We start from the raw sequence: 17,611 nt of genomic DNA, 5'->3' as shown, positions 1-17,611 counted from the left end.
CAGGGAACTTCGTAGAATTTTAGACAACTTGGTAGATATAGGGAAAATGGCTCTAATGCTGGCCTATGGATCTAAGATTGGGCCCATCGCTAAAAATCTGCTATAGGCTTTTTGACATGGAGCCAATGAATATTCACAAAACTCCTACTATCCGCACCAGGTAGATAAAGGATCATCAATGCTATTTAAATTCTAATAATCAGAGAAGGTGATTCTGGTGACATTCTCATTGCCATCCCTATGGTGCGCTATGATAAAAACAAACCAAAATCTTATCGCAACTCCTCCACACCAGCTTCCCGCTCAAAAACAAACATTTGCAGACCGGGATGAGCACCCTTCTCCGCCTGCCACCGAGACTATGGAAAGCAAACTGCCCATAAACACAGACGCAATTATCCCCATCTTTTTGGCGGAGCGAAAATATTTTCCTCATCACAGCTTATTTAGAACCCCCCGAAGTTGAGGTTAAACCGTCGGCATCGGCGCTACAGTTCCAGGCAAAAATATTAAATTAAAGAAGACGAAAACGAAATTTGACCGACAATCGCGAAAATAGCCCTCGAACGAAACAACTGGAAGTGAAAGTGTGGTCCCAAAATTCCTCCCCAAGAAAGTCATTCCAACTTAAAGGCTCCGATTTTCTGTCGATTTATGAATACGATTTGAAGACGGTAGGATAAGCAAACCAGCAGAGCAAGGCGGAAGTGAAAATGAAATTAGGACTTTGTTTCGGTAATGACGGCTATCCCGGGATAATTGATTCTGTTTGTTAATTAAGGGAAATTTCTTCCTTGATGAACTCTCGTTTGATGATGTTTTCAAGTTTGTTTGAAGATTCATTGCCACGTGTTGAGGCTCCCGCAAACTGAACCAACCAAAGGAGACGCATGGTAGTTAGTCTAACGGTTAACAATCTCTTACAGCCGCAGTGACCTGGATTGCAATTGTCAGTAGGACACCACCTGCTGCATTGGCGCAGTCGGCCGGATGTGACTATTATAGGCAAATAGATTCCGGTCAAACTTACGCCATTTACTCGCCAAACTATGGGAATCTCTATCCACCGAACACGGACTGCCGGTGGGTGCTAACAACGACACCAGGATCCAGAATAGCGCTATCTTGCCCGGACGTTTACATACCACAGGTAAATTCCGACAAAGTTTCGAAGAACGGACTTGACAAATATTGAACCATTTCTGTGTGTGTGTTCGTCAAACAAATAGAGCACATCTTGCTACTACGATAAGCTGGTGGTTTCAACCGGTGGGAAAATGGATCTTTCCGATGGGCAAGCCTACTGCGGAACGGGAACGGTGACGACGGAATCGAGTGGCAGTTCGATGGTCGTTTCGTTACAAGCGTCTTCGATGACCAATGGCGGGCGATTCTACTGTACGGCAACCAAGATCAATTGCCAGTGTGGGATGAGCCGAAAGGTGAGAGGAACTCGTGCGGTGGTGGGGGAATTGCTTGCGTAATTAATTGCTAGCAAATTTTCACAGAAAAAGATAGTCGGAGGAACCGAAACGTTGGTGAACGAGTTCCCGATGATGGCAGCAATGGTGGATACTGCGAGTGGAGCTGGAATTTTCTGCGGAGCTACAATCAGTGAGTTATCAGGATTTAAAGTTGAGGGGGTGGTATCCGATAAGACGGAAGCGTAATGGCCTGGCGCCCACTGATGGTTGGAGCCAAGTTGTTTGTTTCTATATAGGGGAAATGGCTCTAATGTTGGACTATGGATCTAAGATTGGGCCCATCGCTAAAAATCTGCTATTCCCGATTACTTTTACGAAGGGATGTACCACCTTTTGTAAACAATGCATTTGATTGTCAATTTTTCAATTGGCAAATCAAAGTTGGCACTCGTGGAGAATAGAAGAACTATGAGAGTGATGATGGTTTCAAAATTTTACACGGGGAGGTATACGAGTGCAATCTTAAATAGCTTTTATTTTGCAAATGGAGCATTTTATTTAAATCTGGTTGCTGCTGCAGTTGTAGAAAAGCTGAAATCTACACAGCTAAAAAAAGTAGTGTAAATTACCGTTACTATGATTCACATAAATGGAGCGTCATATATCATACAAGTTTAGATTATAGATCATGTAAATTAATGAGACATGTCATGCAATATTCCATATATTGTATGCAAGTGTCCACTTTTGTTTGCAAAATTTCTTGCAAGCTGCTAGTTTACGTGAAAAGGAAGTTTACATGTATGATTTTTGCATGCATGGATGTTTACATCGCCAGTCAAATTCAGAATTTTTTGGTGTGTATGTCCACACATAAAAATCTGAAAAGATATTATTTTTTCTATATTATATGTGCATTAATCAGATTTAAATAAAATGCTCCATTTGCAAAATAAAAGCATTTTAAGATTGCACTCGTATACCTCCCCGTGTAAAATTTTGAAACCATCATCACTCTCATAGTTCTTCTATTCTCCACGAGTGCCAACTTTGATTTGCCAATACACGACGTGTAAATATTTACATGATTGACAAATTTCAAGTAATCATGACATTTTGATCTTTGAAAACAACGCGCATTAGAAAAAGAGACCTACCATAGAGGTAACTCTAAGACTAGAAGGTCCCGAAGAAACGTGCTCAACTTTTTAGCTCAGCTCTGGTACTGTCTTCGGTCCCAAGATAAACGATTCAACCCTCGAAACATAGGAAAATCCACTAACCCCTCATTTTATCTGTCAATCTATCATAACGAATCAAAACAAACATTGTGTAGTACTAGAATTTCGACTATAATGGGGTACGTTAAATGTTTGCTTGGGACCAATAGGCTAGTCAAGTAGTGAGCTAATTTAAAATCGTTAGTTTCGTATTTATTGTTGGACCTACTGCGTCAGGATCTGTCATCATTACCTAAGTTTTGTAAACAAATCGTAAATATTTACGCTGTGTACAGAGAAGAATTTGTCGTAGCTGGTAGCTTGACCACGCATACTAACACTACCATTAGATAGGAGAAACTTGACCCTACCTGATAGTAATGATAGTATGCGTGGACGAGCTACCAGTTACGCCAAATCGACGATCAAATGCATTGTTTACAAAAGCTGATACGTCCCTTCGAAAAATTAATCGAGTATTTATCAATTTTATCTAGATGAACGCGTCATTGGATCGGTACTAATGGATATATTTGGTCGCTATTGGAAAATCAAAGTTGACACTCGTGGAGAATAGACGAACTATGAAAGTGATGATGGTTTCAAAATTTTCCACTGAGAGGTATACGAGTGCAATTTTAAAATGCTTTTATTTTGCAAATGAAGCATTTTATTTAAATCTGGTTAGTGCTACGTTAGTAGAAAACTGGAGGACTACTCAATATAAAAATAATAATTTCTTTTCAGATTTTTAGGTGTATACATAGATTTCAGCTTTTCTACAACTGCAGCAGCAACCAGATTTAAATAAAATGCTTCATTTGCAAAATAAAAGCATTTTAAGATTGCACTCGTATACCTCCCGTGGAAAATTTTGAAACCATCATCACTTTCATAGTTCTTCTATTCTCCACGAGTGCTAACTTTGATTTGCCAATTGAAAATTTAGTCGATTGCTGAATTTATGTATGGGCCCAAATTAGGGGCATGTAGGACTCATTACATCAATTTCCCCTATATAAAGGGTGATACGGTCAAAATTTGGTCAAAGGAAAACGCGTGTAAATCGGTGAAATCGTTTATTTAAAAAATCAAATTAAATTTCTTTTTCAAGTTCAATTAGTATAAAATTCAGGAAAAATATTCAGTTAGGCTTCCGCTTTTCCAAATCCGAATTGCCGGGCCTTACGCTTGACCCCTGCCATCAGATTTTGTACAGCCACCTTGTCCACCTTCTTCGCCGCAGAAAGCCAGTTTGCCTTGAACTGCTGCTCGCCCTTAGCAGTTTTTTTGGTCTTCTTTAGGTTCCGCTTGACAATAGCCCAGTATTTCTCAATTGGGCGGAGCTCTGGCGTGTTGGGAGGGTTCTTGTCCTTGGGAACCACCTGCACGTTGTTGGCGGCGTACCACTCCATGGCCTTTTTACCGTAATGGCAAGATGCCAAATTCGGCCAAAACAGTACGGAACAACCGTGTTTCTTCAGGAAAGGCAGCAGACGTTTATTCAAACACTCTTTCACGTAAATTTCTTGGTTGACAGTCCCGGAAGCTATGAAAATGCTGCTTTTCAAGCCACAGGTACAGATGGCTTGCCAAACCAGATATTTCTTTGCGAACTTTGACAGTTTCATGTGCTTGAAAACATCTGCTACCTTTCCCCTTCCTTTTGCCGTATAAAACTCCTGTCCCGGAAGCTGCTTGTAGTCGGCTTTGACGTAGGTTTCGTCGTCCATTACCACGCAGTCAAACTTCGTCGGCATCGTCGTGTACAGCCTCCGGGATCGCGCTTTGGCCGTCGTATTTTGTTTATCATCGCGATTTGGAGTCACTACCTTCTTGTAAGTCGATAGTCCGGCTCGTTTTTTGGCTCGATTCACGGTTGTAGACGATACACCCAGCTTATTTGCGGCATCTCGGATAGAGAGGTTAGGGTTTCGCTTGAAACTACCGGCAACTCTCTTTGTCGTCTCAGCGGCTTCCGGTTTTCGATTTCCCCCCGATCCAGACTTCCTGGCTGTCGACAAACGTTCCCCAAACACTTTAATTACATTTGTAACGGTTGATTTGGCAACTTTTAGCGATTTTGCCAACTTTGCGTGCGAGTAGCTCAGATTTTCGCGATGCGCGAGCAAAATTTTGATACGCTGCTCTTCTTGCTTGGACGGCATTTTGACAACTGAAGAGTGAATTCCAAAATCAAAATAGGAGCAACATTCTACACACACACCTTCAAAATGAGGGGTGTTCAGGTTTTTTAAATGCAAAATTGAAAGAAATACGTCAAGTTGATATTGACCAAATTTTGACCGTATCACCCTTTATATAAAAACATACAGTCTTCAAATGATGATCTCAAGGCGGTGGGCCGTTTTTTTTTCAGGCGGCATCTGAAACTCTGAAAGGTCACACTAGTCAAATAATTGCAACACAGAAACTACCATCAAGATAGCGCTATAACATGTTATAACCATAGAGGTAACTCTAATAGTACGTTCAGACTACAGAGTTATAACATGTTATAGTGCTATCTTGATGGTGGTTTCTGTGTTGCAATTAGTTGACAACCGTTATAACATGTTATAACTCTCCAGTCTGGACAGCGTTTAAAACGCTGTCCAGACTGGAGAGTTGTAACATGTTATAACGGTTGTCAAATAATTGCAACACAGAAACCACCATCAAGATAGCGCTATAACATGTTATAACTCTGTAGTCTGAACGTACTATAAGACTAGAAGGTCCCGAAATAACGTGCTCAACTTTTTGGCTCAGCTCTGGTACTATCTTCGGTCCCAAGCTAATCGATTCACCCCTCGAAACATAGGAAAAACCAATAACCCCTCATTTAATCTGTCAAACTTTCATAGCAAATCAAAACAAACATTGCGTAGTACTAGAATTTCGACTAGAATGGGGTACGTTAATCGTTTGCTTGGGACCAATAGGCTAGTCAAGTAGTGAGCCAATTTAAAATCGTTAGTTTCGTATTGATTGTTGTTATAACTCTGTAGTCTGATAGTACGTTCAGACTACAGAGTTATAACAACAATCAATACGAAACTAACGATTTTAAATTGGCTCTCTACTTGACTAGCCTATTGGTCCCAAGCAAACGATTAACGTACCCCATTCTAGTCGAAATTCTACTACTACACAATGTTTGTTTTCATTCGCTATGAAAGTTTGTTTCGAGGGGTGAATCGATTAGCTTGGGACCGAAGAGATTACCAGAGCTGAGCCAAAAAGTTGAGCACGTTATTGCGGGACCTTCTATAGTCTTAGATTTACCTCTATGTTATAACTCTGTAGTCTAAACGTACTATTAGCACAAACGAAGTGACAGACGGAGCAGCTCGAAAACTTTGGTGACGCATCTGCTATTGCATTTTTTTAGTGTACCACATGGCAACACCACTACTACTGGATTGTACCACATGGCAACACTGCTACTAGATTGAACTAGCATTTTCACCAAATGTACTAGAATGTTTTGGTTCTATCTCTTTCACTCTACTCAAAACTGAAATGCATAAAAAAAATGACAAAATGATACGCATTCTTTGCACACTGTCAAAGAATCATTGTACACAAAATCAACTTTGTTCAAATCAAAACAAAAAAACTAACCCATCTGGTGGATGATGGCATAAGCTTCCAAGAAAATTCTATTACAGTGAACCACATTATTTAAATGGATTTCTTTGCCAGTTAGTCGTCTGTCACTTCGTTTGTGCTATTAGCATAGAGGTAACTCTAAGACCAGAAGGTCCCGAAATAACGTGCTCCACTTTTTCGCTCAGCTCTGGTACTCTCTTCGGTCCCAAGCTTGTCGAATCACCCCTCGAAACATAGGAAAAACCAATAACCCCTCATTTTATCTGTCAAATTTTCATAGCGAATCAAAACAAACATTGCGTAGTACTAGAATTTCGGCTAGAATAGGGTACGTTAATCGTTTGCTTGGGACCAATAGGCTACTAAAGTGGTGAGCCAATTTAAAATCGTTAGTTTCATATTGATTGTTGGTTATAGTACGTTCAGACTACAGAGTTATAACAACAATCAATACGAAACTAACGATTTTAAATTGGCTCACCACTTTAGTAGCCTATTGGTCCCAAGCAAACGATTAACGTACCCTATTCTAGTTGAAATTCTATTACTACACTATGTTTGTTTTGATTCGCTATGAAAGTTTGACAGATAACATCAGGGGTGTGTGGATTCATGCAGAACATGCAGGGGTGAGTGAAATAGCTTGGGACTGCTTGGGACCGTTGTTCTGGTACTGAGTGAGCCAAAAATAATAATGATTTTCTTCGGGACCCAGTGGTCTTAGAGTTACCTCTATGGTTATAACATGTTATAGCGCTATCTTGATGGTGGCTTCTGTGTTGCAATTATTTGACAACCGTTGTAACATGTTATAACTCTCCAGTCTGGACAGCGTTTTACCTCTATGGTTATAACATGTTATAACGCTATCTTGATGGTGGTTTCTGTGTTGCAATTAGTTGACAACCGTTATAACATGTTATAACTCTTCAGTCTGGACAGCGTTTGAACTAGAAACACTGGAATAAGAGACCAGCGGAGACACTGTTATGATTCCAATCGAACTGTCAAAAGCGGTTCCAATCTGCAATGTTTACAAATGGTTTGCTTCAATTAGGGAGGAGTATTAAAATCGTTTAACAATCACTCATGAACTCGCTCGTCGGTGCATTTGCTAAGTCACTAGCAAGCAGTTACAAATGCAAGCGATGCCAGGATTGCTTTGATGTTTATCTTGTTGCCAAATTCATGTTTTTTTTCTCCGCTGGTCTCTTATTCCAGTGTTTCTAGTTTGAACGTACCCTGTGTTTATATATCAAGCTGAACATTGCATTAGGTCCTAAGTAACATTGATCGATTCTCTTCGTCGATTTCTCTTGCGTTAATAACTTGAGCACAACATCGTTTCTTGTTGTGTTTGTCATATTAGATGCTAGATAAAAGCATCATTTATCGATCTGTGTGCTGAAAATCCCTGGGAATGTCTTGACATGGCCGTGGGGATACAAAGAGAAAGTCGACGAAGAGAATCTGTCAATGTTACTTAGTACCTAATGCAATGTTCAGCTTGATATTTGTCGATTCAATGTTAAACGCTGTCCAGACTGGAGAGTTATAACATGTTATAACGGTTGTCAAATAATTGCAACACAGAAAGCACCATCAATATAGCGCTATAACATGTTATAACCATAGAGGTAACTCTAAGACCACTGGGTCCCGAAGAAAATCATTATTATTTTTGGCTCACTCAGTACCAGAACAACGGTCCCAAGCAGTCCCAAGCTATTTCACTCACCCCTGCATGTTCTGCATGAATCCACACACCCCTGGTGTTATCTGTCAAACTTTCATAGCGAATCAAAACAAACATAGTGTAGTAATAGAATTTCAACTAGAATAGGGTACGTTAATCGTTTGCTTGGGACCAATAGGCTACTCAAGTGGTGAGCCAATTTAAAATCGTTAGTTTCGTATTGATTGTTGTTATAACTCTGTAGTCTGAACGTACTATTAGAGTCGGTAAAGTAGAAGTCGATAAAGTAGAATATTGTAGAACAGTTAACTATGATGTGCAAAACTATGGACGAGTGCACCGATGAATTTGAGTTCACTCACTCGAGAAAAAGTGACACAAGCTGCGGGCAATGTTTACTAATCATGAAAACATTTAGTGTTCATGATTAGTAAACATTGCCCGCAGCTTGTGTAACTTTTTCTCGAGTGAGTGAACTCAAATCTATCGGTACACTCGTCCATTGACCAATGCACAGAATGAACTGCATGAACAAATTTGACGTTTGAGCGGTGCCGTGTTTACAAAAAAAGAACACATGAATAATACTCGCGTAACATTTAAAAATGGCCTATCAACTTATGTACACAAAACTTGTTATACATTTTTCGCGCGAACCGAAGTACGCTCATGCAAATCAACAACACCATCGGGTAGGATGAATTCTCTTCTTTCCCACAGTGGTTTGGTTTGCGTGGGCGTTCTTCGACTCGTGAGAAAAGGGCCTAACAAGTTGTTTATAAAAGGTGATAGGACCTTTTCTAAAGTTACGCGAGCATTGTGTTCATTTTTAGTAAACACGGCACCGCTCAAAAGTCAAATTTTTTCGTGAGTTCATTCCGAGCATTGGTCAGTTGATGTCAATGAGCTGGATTACCGAGGTGAAGCAATCGGTTAAGTTGTGTGAGTAAAACCCCTGTACGATACAAGCAATTAGTGACGTCACTACTTGCGTTTACGTTGATTTTTTGGTTTACTAATACAACCATATTTCACGATCTGCTTCACCTCTCTCTGTACCTCATTGAGTTGATGTCACCATGTGAGGCACATAGACTCGAAGTGTGTCAAAATTCGAACCAATAGCGTTGAGGCATGGTTCACAGCATAATAGTACGTTCAGACTACAGATTTATAACATGTTATAGCGCTATCTTGATGGTGGTTTCTGTGTTGCAATTAGTTGACAACCGTTATAACATGTTATAACTCTCCAGTCTGGACAGCGTTTAATAGTACGTTCAGACTACAGAGTTATAACATGTTATAGCGCTATCTTGATGGTGGTTTCTGTGTTGCAATTATTTGACAACCGTTATAACATGTTATAACTCTCCAGTCTGTACAGTGTTTAAGATTCACACATGAAATGGATATGGTTCACAAGAGTGCTCAATCAAGTGTGAGACACATAATGATGACGTGTTGAATTTTTTGAGTGTGCCATAAACGAACCACCAGAACGACACTTCATTCATATTAAAGCCTAGTATACAGATCGAAGCGAAACGAAATTTGAAGCACGCGAAAAATCATGAAATTTCGCTAGCGAAAAAGGTTGTGAAAAAATGTTTGTGGAACATTTTCCAGTTTCCTTTTTTCGCACTTTACAGTTCATGTGAAACGAAATCGATCAGTTTACACCTCCGGTGAAATGAAAATCTGACAGATACGCTCTCCCGAAACGTCAACTTTTCGCTTAGCTGCAGCTCTTTTCGCGAGCGCTGCATGCGCGAAAAAGAATAAACGTAAGCGAAAAAGATGCGATCCACAACATTAGATTTCGCTGGGTCGTATCTGTATACAGTTCAAAGCGAAGTAAAAAAATTGCCAATTACGTTTTTCACGCTGGTGAAAAATTTAGTATTTTGTATGAGATTTTCGCTTCGCTTCGATCTCTATACAGGCCTTAACGGGGCTCATTTTTAATTTGAACTTCTACACGGTGAATGAGAACGACCCAAATTTGAGTTTAGTTCACTCATAATCGCCAAAAGTGCAGGACTCAGCGATGAGTAAATTTGCCTCATGTTTTCCCAGGATTTTCCAGGGAAAAATTCCAGAATTTGAGAAAAGTAAAGATTGGATTCGCTCAGTCTATTCGTACTACTCCGAGACAGAATAAAATTTTCGTCAATTTCCTCATTTTCCGGCAGATTTTTTAGGTTTTCCACAAGAAACCATGAGACAAATTGTACTCATCGCTGAGTTCCTGCACTTTTGGCGATTATGAGTGAACTAAACTCAAATTTGGGTCGTTCTCATTCGCCGTGTAGTATACCTATGAGCATCAGGAAAACGTGATTCAGATAGCCTTTTGCTTTGTTTTGTTTTGATTTTGCGTTCCGTTTCACATTGTTCAATTTTGATTTTCTCCTTTCCATGAGCTAAATAACGTTTGAGATATTAAATTTTGTAGTTTGCATCGCGTGCAGATGAGCGTGGTTCAAATTAAAAAGTGTCCAGATTAAAGACGATCAGATTACCGAGGGTCCACAGTACTTGGAAGTGCGATAATGCAAGTATCTCTTCATTATCTTTATTGAGAAGACTTTCAGCCATACACACTTGATCTAGCTCGGTGAAAATCTCCAACAGCCGATTACCTCGGCATTTGCTTTTACTGATATCTCTGCAAAATATCTGTTTGTTTGCTGATATCTCAGCAAAATGTTATTTGTTAGCTGAATCTCGGCGATTGTTTTACTGAGTCTCAGCCAAATAAATGCAGATCTACTCGGCTGTTGGAATCTCGGCAAAAAACTAAATTTGTAGACTGATTTATCTCTTTAATGATAATAAATCGTCACACATTTAAATCTGAATTTAAATGCAACGAGATACCAAGGTGATTCAACCTGATTCTACACTTTTATTATATTTTTGCAGTTCGTTTAAAATAAGCCCGACAATGCTATTAACATTAACAAGTCCAGTCAAAAATATTGACGTTTATTTTCAATACTAGAACATGAATTTATGTGGTGAGATATTTAATATAAACGTTGATGTCACATGACTTCTAACATGGAATACGTTTGATATCAACCAAGTTTATATTTGTGGCCAGAACAAACTGAGTTTACGTTTAAATTTACCTCAAATATTTTTGTATCGATGACAGGTTTGTCTGCGTGATAAAATAGGGAAAACAACATTATTTGAATTGAATAAATTAACTATAAGAATCCTCAAGAATAATTCGAAATCTAGGTATATGTGACACATGAAAACCAAAACATAACAACATACCGTGAGCCTTCGGTAAACTGACCGATCTTAATCTGCACACTTTTTAGTTTTTTTTTTTTTGTTTATTAATTTATTTGATAAGGCTCAACCGAATTAACTTTACAGAGCCGAGGATTATTGGTCACTATACAATACATTTTAAAAATATAGTCAAAAGGTACAACACAATAAACACTTTATCTTCCGCTATCCAAAAAGCCTCCTCCATCAGAACTGGAGCCGCTTCCAGTAGTTTCATTGTATGGCAAATTGTTGTACGCCAACGAGGGTCAGAGCGCGTCCATTGCAGCAATGGACGCAAAACGTGGTCAGCACTCACACACTCATCACGAAACGGTTGCTTTCCAAAGTCGACGACGCATCGACCGAAAGAACTGCTGATGAAGAACAATGAGGAGGACCACACAATGGTTGCTGCCGAGAAAACAGACGATCGCGTAGCACACATCGAGAGTGGTCTGCTTTTGTCGACAGCCGAGTGAACACTCCACTTTTAAGTTTGAACCCCGCTAATCTACATGCCGTGCAAACTAAAAATCAAACGTCATCTAGCACATGGAACAGGGCAAAGTGAAATGCAATGCTGCAAAACGGAACGGTTACCAGAAACTTGCTTTTCTGATGGTCGTAGGGTACTAGAAGTTCAAATTAAAAATGAACCCCTTTAGTATGCACGCAGTGTCGTTCAGATTAACGGGGATCCACTGTCTTCACCTCAAGAATAATTTCTCCAACGCACGCAAACGTGGAGCCTTCAGTAAAGTTGCTTGAAATCATATTCCTTCTCGAGGGTACACATCTAAATCTCAATTCCAGATGCTCAACAAATCTCACACTAGAGAATCTATCTTCGAATAATCTTCTTTCATTTATCGCATCTACTTGAATCGCGCATCCTCTTTTTGCAAGAAATTTTTAGAATCGTCATCAATCTGCTTTGCGTGCAGCTAACCACAGCAAAACACAATTTTTCCTGCATCGCAGATAAAGCCCAACAAACAATTGAGAGCTCTTATAAAACACCTGAGTTGATCAAACGTTGAATAATAGCTTCCAGAGTTGAACAAGAATGTAGTTGTATTGCCATTTGATTAAAAGTTTTAAAAGCTGTTGGAGCACTCTTAAATGATTGTTTACGTTCGGTTTAACTATATGCTTTATAAGACCTACGATAACTTTTATAGCACCTTAGTAAACTGATTCACAAGAGCTATACAGAACGTGGAATAAACGCATCAAAACAAACCATTGGGAGCTCTTATAAAACACCTGAGTTGATCAAACGTTGAATAATAGCTTCCAGAGTTGTACAAGAATGTAGTTGTATTGCCTTTTTGGTTAAACGCTTCAAAAGCTGCTTGGAGCACTCTTAAATGATTGTTTACGTTCGGTTAAACTGTTTGACAGGAGCCTTATAGAACGTGGAATAAACGCATCAAAACAAACCATTGGGAGCTCTTATAAAACACCTGAGTTGATCAAACGTTGAATAATAGCTTCCAGAGTTGAACAAGAATGTAGTTGTATTGCCATTTGGTTAAAAGCTTCAAAAGCTGCTTGGAGCACTCTTAAATGATTGTTTACGTTCGGTTAAACTGTTTGACAGGAGCCTTATAGAACATGGAATAAACGCATCAAAACAAACAATTGAGAGCTCTTATAAAACACCTGAGTTGATCAAACGTTGAATAATAGCTTCCAGAGTTGAACAAGAATGTAGTTGTATTGCCATTTGATTAAAAGTTTTAAAAGCTGTTGGAGCACTCTTAAATGATTGTTTACGTTCGGTTTAACTATATGCTTTATAAGACCTACGATAACTTTTATAGCACCTTAGTTAAACTGATTCACAAGAGCTATACAGAACGTGGAATAAACGCATCAAAACAAACCATTGGGAGCTCTTATAAAACACCTGAGTTGATCAAACGTTGAATAATAGCTTCCAGAGTTGTACAAGAATGTAGTTGTATTGCCTTTTTGGTTAAACGCTTCAAAAGCTGCTTGGAGCACTCTTAAATGATTGTTTACGTTCGGTTAAACTGTTTGACAGGAGCCTTATAGAACGTGGAATAAACGCATCAAAACAAACCATTGGGAGCTCTTATAAAACACCTGAGTTGATCAAACGTTGAATAATAGCTTCCAGAGTTGAACAAGAATGTAGTTGTATTGCCATTTGGTTAAAAGCTTCAAAAGCTGCTTGGAGCACTCTTAAATGATTGTTTACGTTCGGTTAAACTGTTTGACAGGAGCCATACAGGATGTGGAATAAACGCATCAAAACAAACCATTGGGAGCTCTTATAAAACACCTGAGTTGATCAAACGTTGAATAATAGCTTCCAGAGTTGAACAAGAATGTAGTTGTATTGCCATTTGATTAAAAGTTTTAAAAGCTGTTGGAGCACTCTTAAATGATTGTTTACGTTCGGTTTAACTATATGCTTTATAAGACCTACGATAACTTTTATAGCACCTTAGTTAAACTGATTCACAAGAGCTATACAGAACGTGGAATAAACGCATCAAAACAAACCATTGGGAGCTCTTATAAAACACCTGAGTTGATCAAACGTTGAATAATAGCTTCCAGAGTTGAACAAGAATGTAGTTGTATTGCCTTTTTGGTTAGAAGCTTCAAAAGCTGCTTGGAGCACTCTTAAATGATTGTTTACGTTCGGTTAAACTGTTTGACAGGAGCCATACAGGATGTGCAATAAACGCATCAAAACAAACCATTGGGAGCTCTTATAAAACACCTGAGTTGATCAAACGTTGAATAATAGCTTCCAGAGTTGTACAAGAATGTAGTTGTATTGCCTTTTTGGTTAAACGCTTCAAAAGCTGCTTGGAGCACTCTTAAATGATTGTTTACGTTCGGTTAAACTGTTTGACAGGAGCCATACAGGATGTGGAATAAACGCATCAAAACAAACCATTGGGAGCTCTTATAAAACACCTGAGTTGATCAAACGTTGAATAATAGCTTCCAGAGTTGAACAAGAATGTAGTTGTATTGCCTTTTTGGTTAGAAGCTTCAAAAGCTGCTTGGAGCACTCTTAAATGATTGTTTACGTTCGGTTAAACTGTTTGACAGGAGCCATACAGGATGTGGAATAAACGCATCAAAACAAACCATTGGGAGCTCTTATAAAACACCTGAGTTGATCAAACGTTGAATAATAGCTTCCAGAGTTGAACAAGAATGTAGTTGTATTGCCTTTTTGGTTAGAAGCTTCAAAAGCTGCTTGGAGCACTCTTAAATGATTGTTTACGTTCGGTTAAACTGTTTGACAGGAGCCATACAGGATGTGGAATAAACGCATCAAAAGAAACCATTGGGAGCTCTTATAAAACACCTGAGTTGATCAAACGTTGAATAATAGCTTCCAGAGTTGTACAAGAATGTAGTTGTATTGCCTTTTTGGTTAAACGCTTCAAAAGCTGCTTGGAGCACTCTTAAATGATTGTTTACGTTCGGTTAAACTGTTTGACAGGAGCCATACAGGATGTGGAATAAACGCATCAAAACAAACCATTGGGAGCTCTTATAAAACACCTGAGTTGATCAAACGTTGAATAATAGCTTCCAGAGTTGAACAAGAATGTAGTTGTATTGCCTTTTTGGTTAAACGCTTCAAAAGCTGCTTGGAGCACTCTTAAATGATTGTTTACGTTCGGTTAAACTGTTTGACAGGAGCCATACAGGATGTGGAATAAACGCATCAAAACAAACCATTGGGAGCTCTTATAAAACACCTGAGTTGATCAAACGTTGAATAATAGCTTCCAGAGTTGAACAAGAATGTAGTTGTATTGCCTTTTTGGTTAGAAGCTTCAAAAGCTGCTTGGAGCACTCTTAAATGATTGTTTACGTTCGACCAACCACCAACCACAATTTTGTTGCTAAAAATAGCACAAGTGATAGGCACGTTTATATGACCATAAGGCAATGATTATTCGACTGCAAGAGAAGTCACTCAAGATGAGCTTCATATACTTCTATCATATGATCAAAATATGTATTCAAGAATAAAGCAGATGGAAACAGAAGCGGCTGGCAATCCGGGATCATGAGTTCAAATCTTGCTTCGAGAAACCCTCGGTGGAGTAGAGGTAAATTATATATAGGTGTTATTAATAAATGCAAACATTAATTTAAGACATATATCATATAATCAACGATAACATTTCTAGATAAATTCTCTCAATTAATGATTAGAGAGATTAATTGAAAGAATATCAATCCAAAGATCAAACAGATGCTTGTTACTACTTCCTCCATGATCACAGAATGTGAATTATGGCATAATTACATATTTTTTCAATGTGCACAAATAATTTAAATTAATAAAAACTGTACAAGCAATTATTTTGGCGTACCACGACAATTGTTAAATTAATTTTAATCTGTGAATATTGTGAGTACTTACACAACGGTTATTAAGGAGTCATTAAAAAGTGCTATAAACGCTTTTCACCGCTTGCTGTACAATGATTATTTAGGAGTCATAAAAGAGTGCAACAAACGCCTCTCAGGTTCACTCTCTACTAAATTTCAAAGCAGCTGTCAAGAAGTGTCTACAAACGTTGTATAAGAGCTTTCACCAAAATAATAAAGCTTGAGTTTAAATATGTATCTATAAACGTATTATAAAAGTTGCTTCTATCCGGTTGTTAAGGAGTCATTGAAAAGTGCTATAAACGCTTTTCACCGCTTGCTGTACAATGATTATTTAGGAGTCATAAAAGAGTGCAACAAACGCCTCTCAGGTTCACTCTCTACTAAATTTCAAAGCAGCTGTCAAGAAGTGTCTACAAACGTTGTATAAGAGCTTTCACCAAAATAATAAAGCTTGAGTTTAAATATGTATCTATAAACGTTGTATAAAAGTTGCTTCTATCCAGTTGTTAAGGAGTCATTGAAAAGTGCTATAAACGCTTTTCACCGCTTGCTGTACAATGATTATTTAGGAGTCATAAAAGAGTGCAACAAACGCCTCTCAGGTTCACTCTCTACTAAATTTCAAAGCAGCTGTCAAGAAGTGTCTACAAACGTTGTATAAGAGCTTTCACCAAAATAATAAAGCTTGAGTTTAAATATGTATCTATAAACGTTGTATAAAAGTTGCTTCTACTCCTATACCGCGTATACATATAATGCTGTAGTTGAACAGGTTCTCCAAACCAGTGTAAACAAGAGTTTTACAGCAGTTGTAATAAACAAATTGTACAGTTATTATTCAGCATGCAGTTGAATAAAATCACAATGGAAGCGTTTCTTCAACAAGAAATTGATTTTGGGCAAACGTTTTACTGAATACGTTAGACAACACCTTTGTGTTGCAGTTGTATAGGTTCTCCAAACGAGTGTAAACAAGGGTTTTATAAAAGTTGTGGTGAACACATTGTGCAATTATTATTCAACATGCAGCTGAACAAAATCAAAACGAAAGCGTTTCTTCAACTGGAAATTGTTACTTGGGAGTCGCCCCTTCTCGTCCATTCTTTACTTGCAAAAGTTGACTAGAGTGATCCCGATTTAAATTTAAATCCAAAATGTTACTTGAGCTGCATATTTCAGCTAAATTGAAGACAATAAGACTTCAATCAACCTTACTGAATTTACACAGCTTCTAAGACTTTGTTAGATAGGTACTACGAGTAAGAAATTGCGTGAAAACATTCTCTCTTCCATATTTACAGTCACAAATTACCACGCACTAACCGCCGCCCACTGCCCCATCGGGCACAGCATCGCCAATCTGGCATTGCTTGTTGGCGACCACAACATCACCACCGGATCGGATACAACCTACGCTGCCCTCTATCTGCTGGCATCGATCAAGGTGCACGAATCGTACAGCAAAACCACTAACCTGAACGATATAGCGATCGTCCGAACCCAGAAGCAGATCATCTTTTCCAGCGGCGTCAGCCCGGTTTGCCTGCCGTTCAAATACTACGGAGCTTCCTTCGTGGGGATCGCACTGGAAGCTGCCGGTTGGGGTTCAACGGATTTTGGTGATCCCAAATCGAACGCACTGCTCAAAGTTGAACTACCGGTGATCGATCCAAGCAAATGTTACCAAACCTACACTAATTTCGCCTTGACGCAAATTTGTACATTGGCTGCGGGAAAAGACACGTGTCAGAGCGACTCTGGTGGCCCACTGTTCTACACGGACTACTACAATGGGCTCGTTTATCACATCGGTATCGTCAGCTATGGGATGGCCTGCGCTACCAATGACCCTAGCGTGAGCACCAGGGTCACAGAATACCTCAATTGGATAATGCAAAACACTGCTGAATGGAATTATTGTTATCAATAAAGATGAGTGCATTGTACAAGATGTATGT

General features: G+C 38.9%; 1 protein-coding gene across 1 annotated transcript; it reads left to right on the top strand.

Annotated features, from left to right (window-relative positions):
* Positions 1–698: 698 nt before the first annotated feature.
* On the top strand, positions 699–17,602 carry LOC135700102 (venom serine protease-like). Its single transcript, XM_065220493.1, has 5 exons — positions 699–735; positions 927–1,150; positions 1,230–1,442; positions 1,509–1,614; positions 16,955–17,602. The coding sequence occupies exons 1-5, from the start codon at positions 714–716 to the stop codon at positions 17,581–17,583; spliced, it is 1,194 nt and encodes a 397-aa protein (XP_065076565.1). The 5' UTR covers positions 699–713; the 3' UTR covers positions 17,584–17,602.
* The last annotated feature ends 9 nt before the right edge of the window (positions 17,603–17,611 follow it).

The sequence above is a fragment of the Ochlerotatus camptorhynchus genome, unplaced genomic scaffold (assembly GCF_037179485.1).
Source record: "Ochlerotatus camptorhynchus isolate MF236.1 unplaced genomic scaffold, CSIRO-AGI_Acam_v1.1 ptg000128l, whole genome shotgun sequence".
Lineage (NCBI taxonomy): Eukaryota > Metazoa > Arthropoda > Insecta > Diptera > Culicidae > Ochlerotatus > Ochlerotatus camptorhynchus.
Note: the sequence above shows the minus strand (reverse complement) of the source record. Positions and strands in the feature narration are given on the sequence as shown.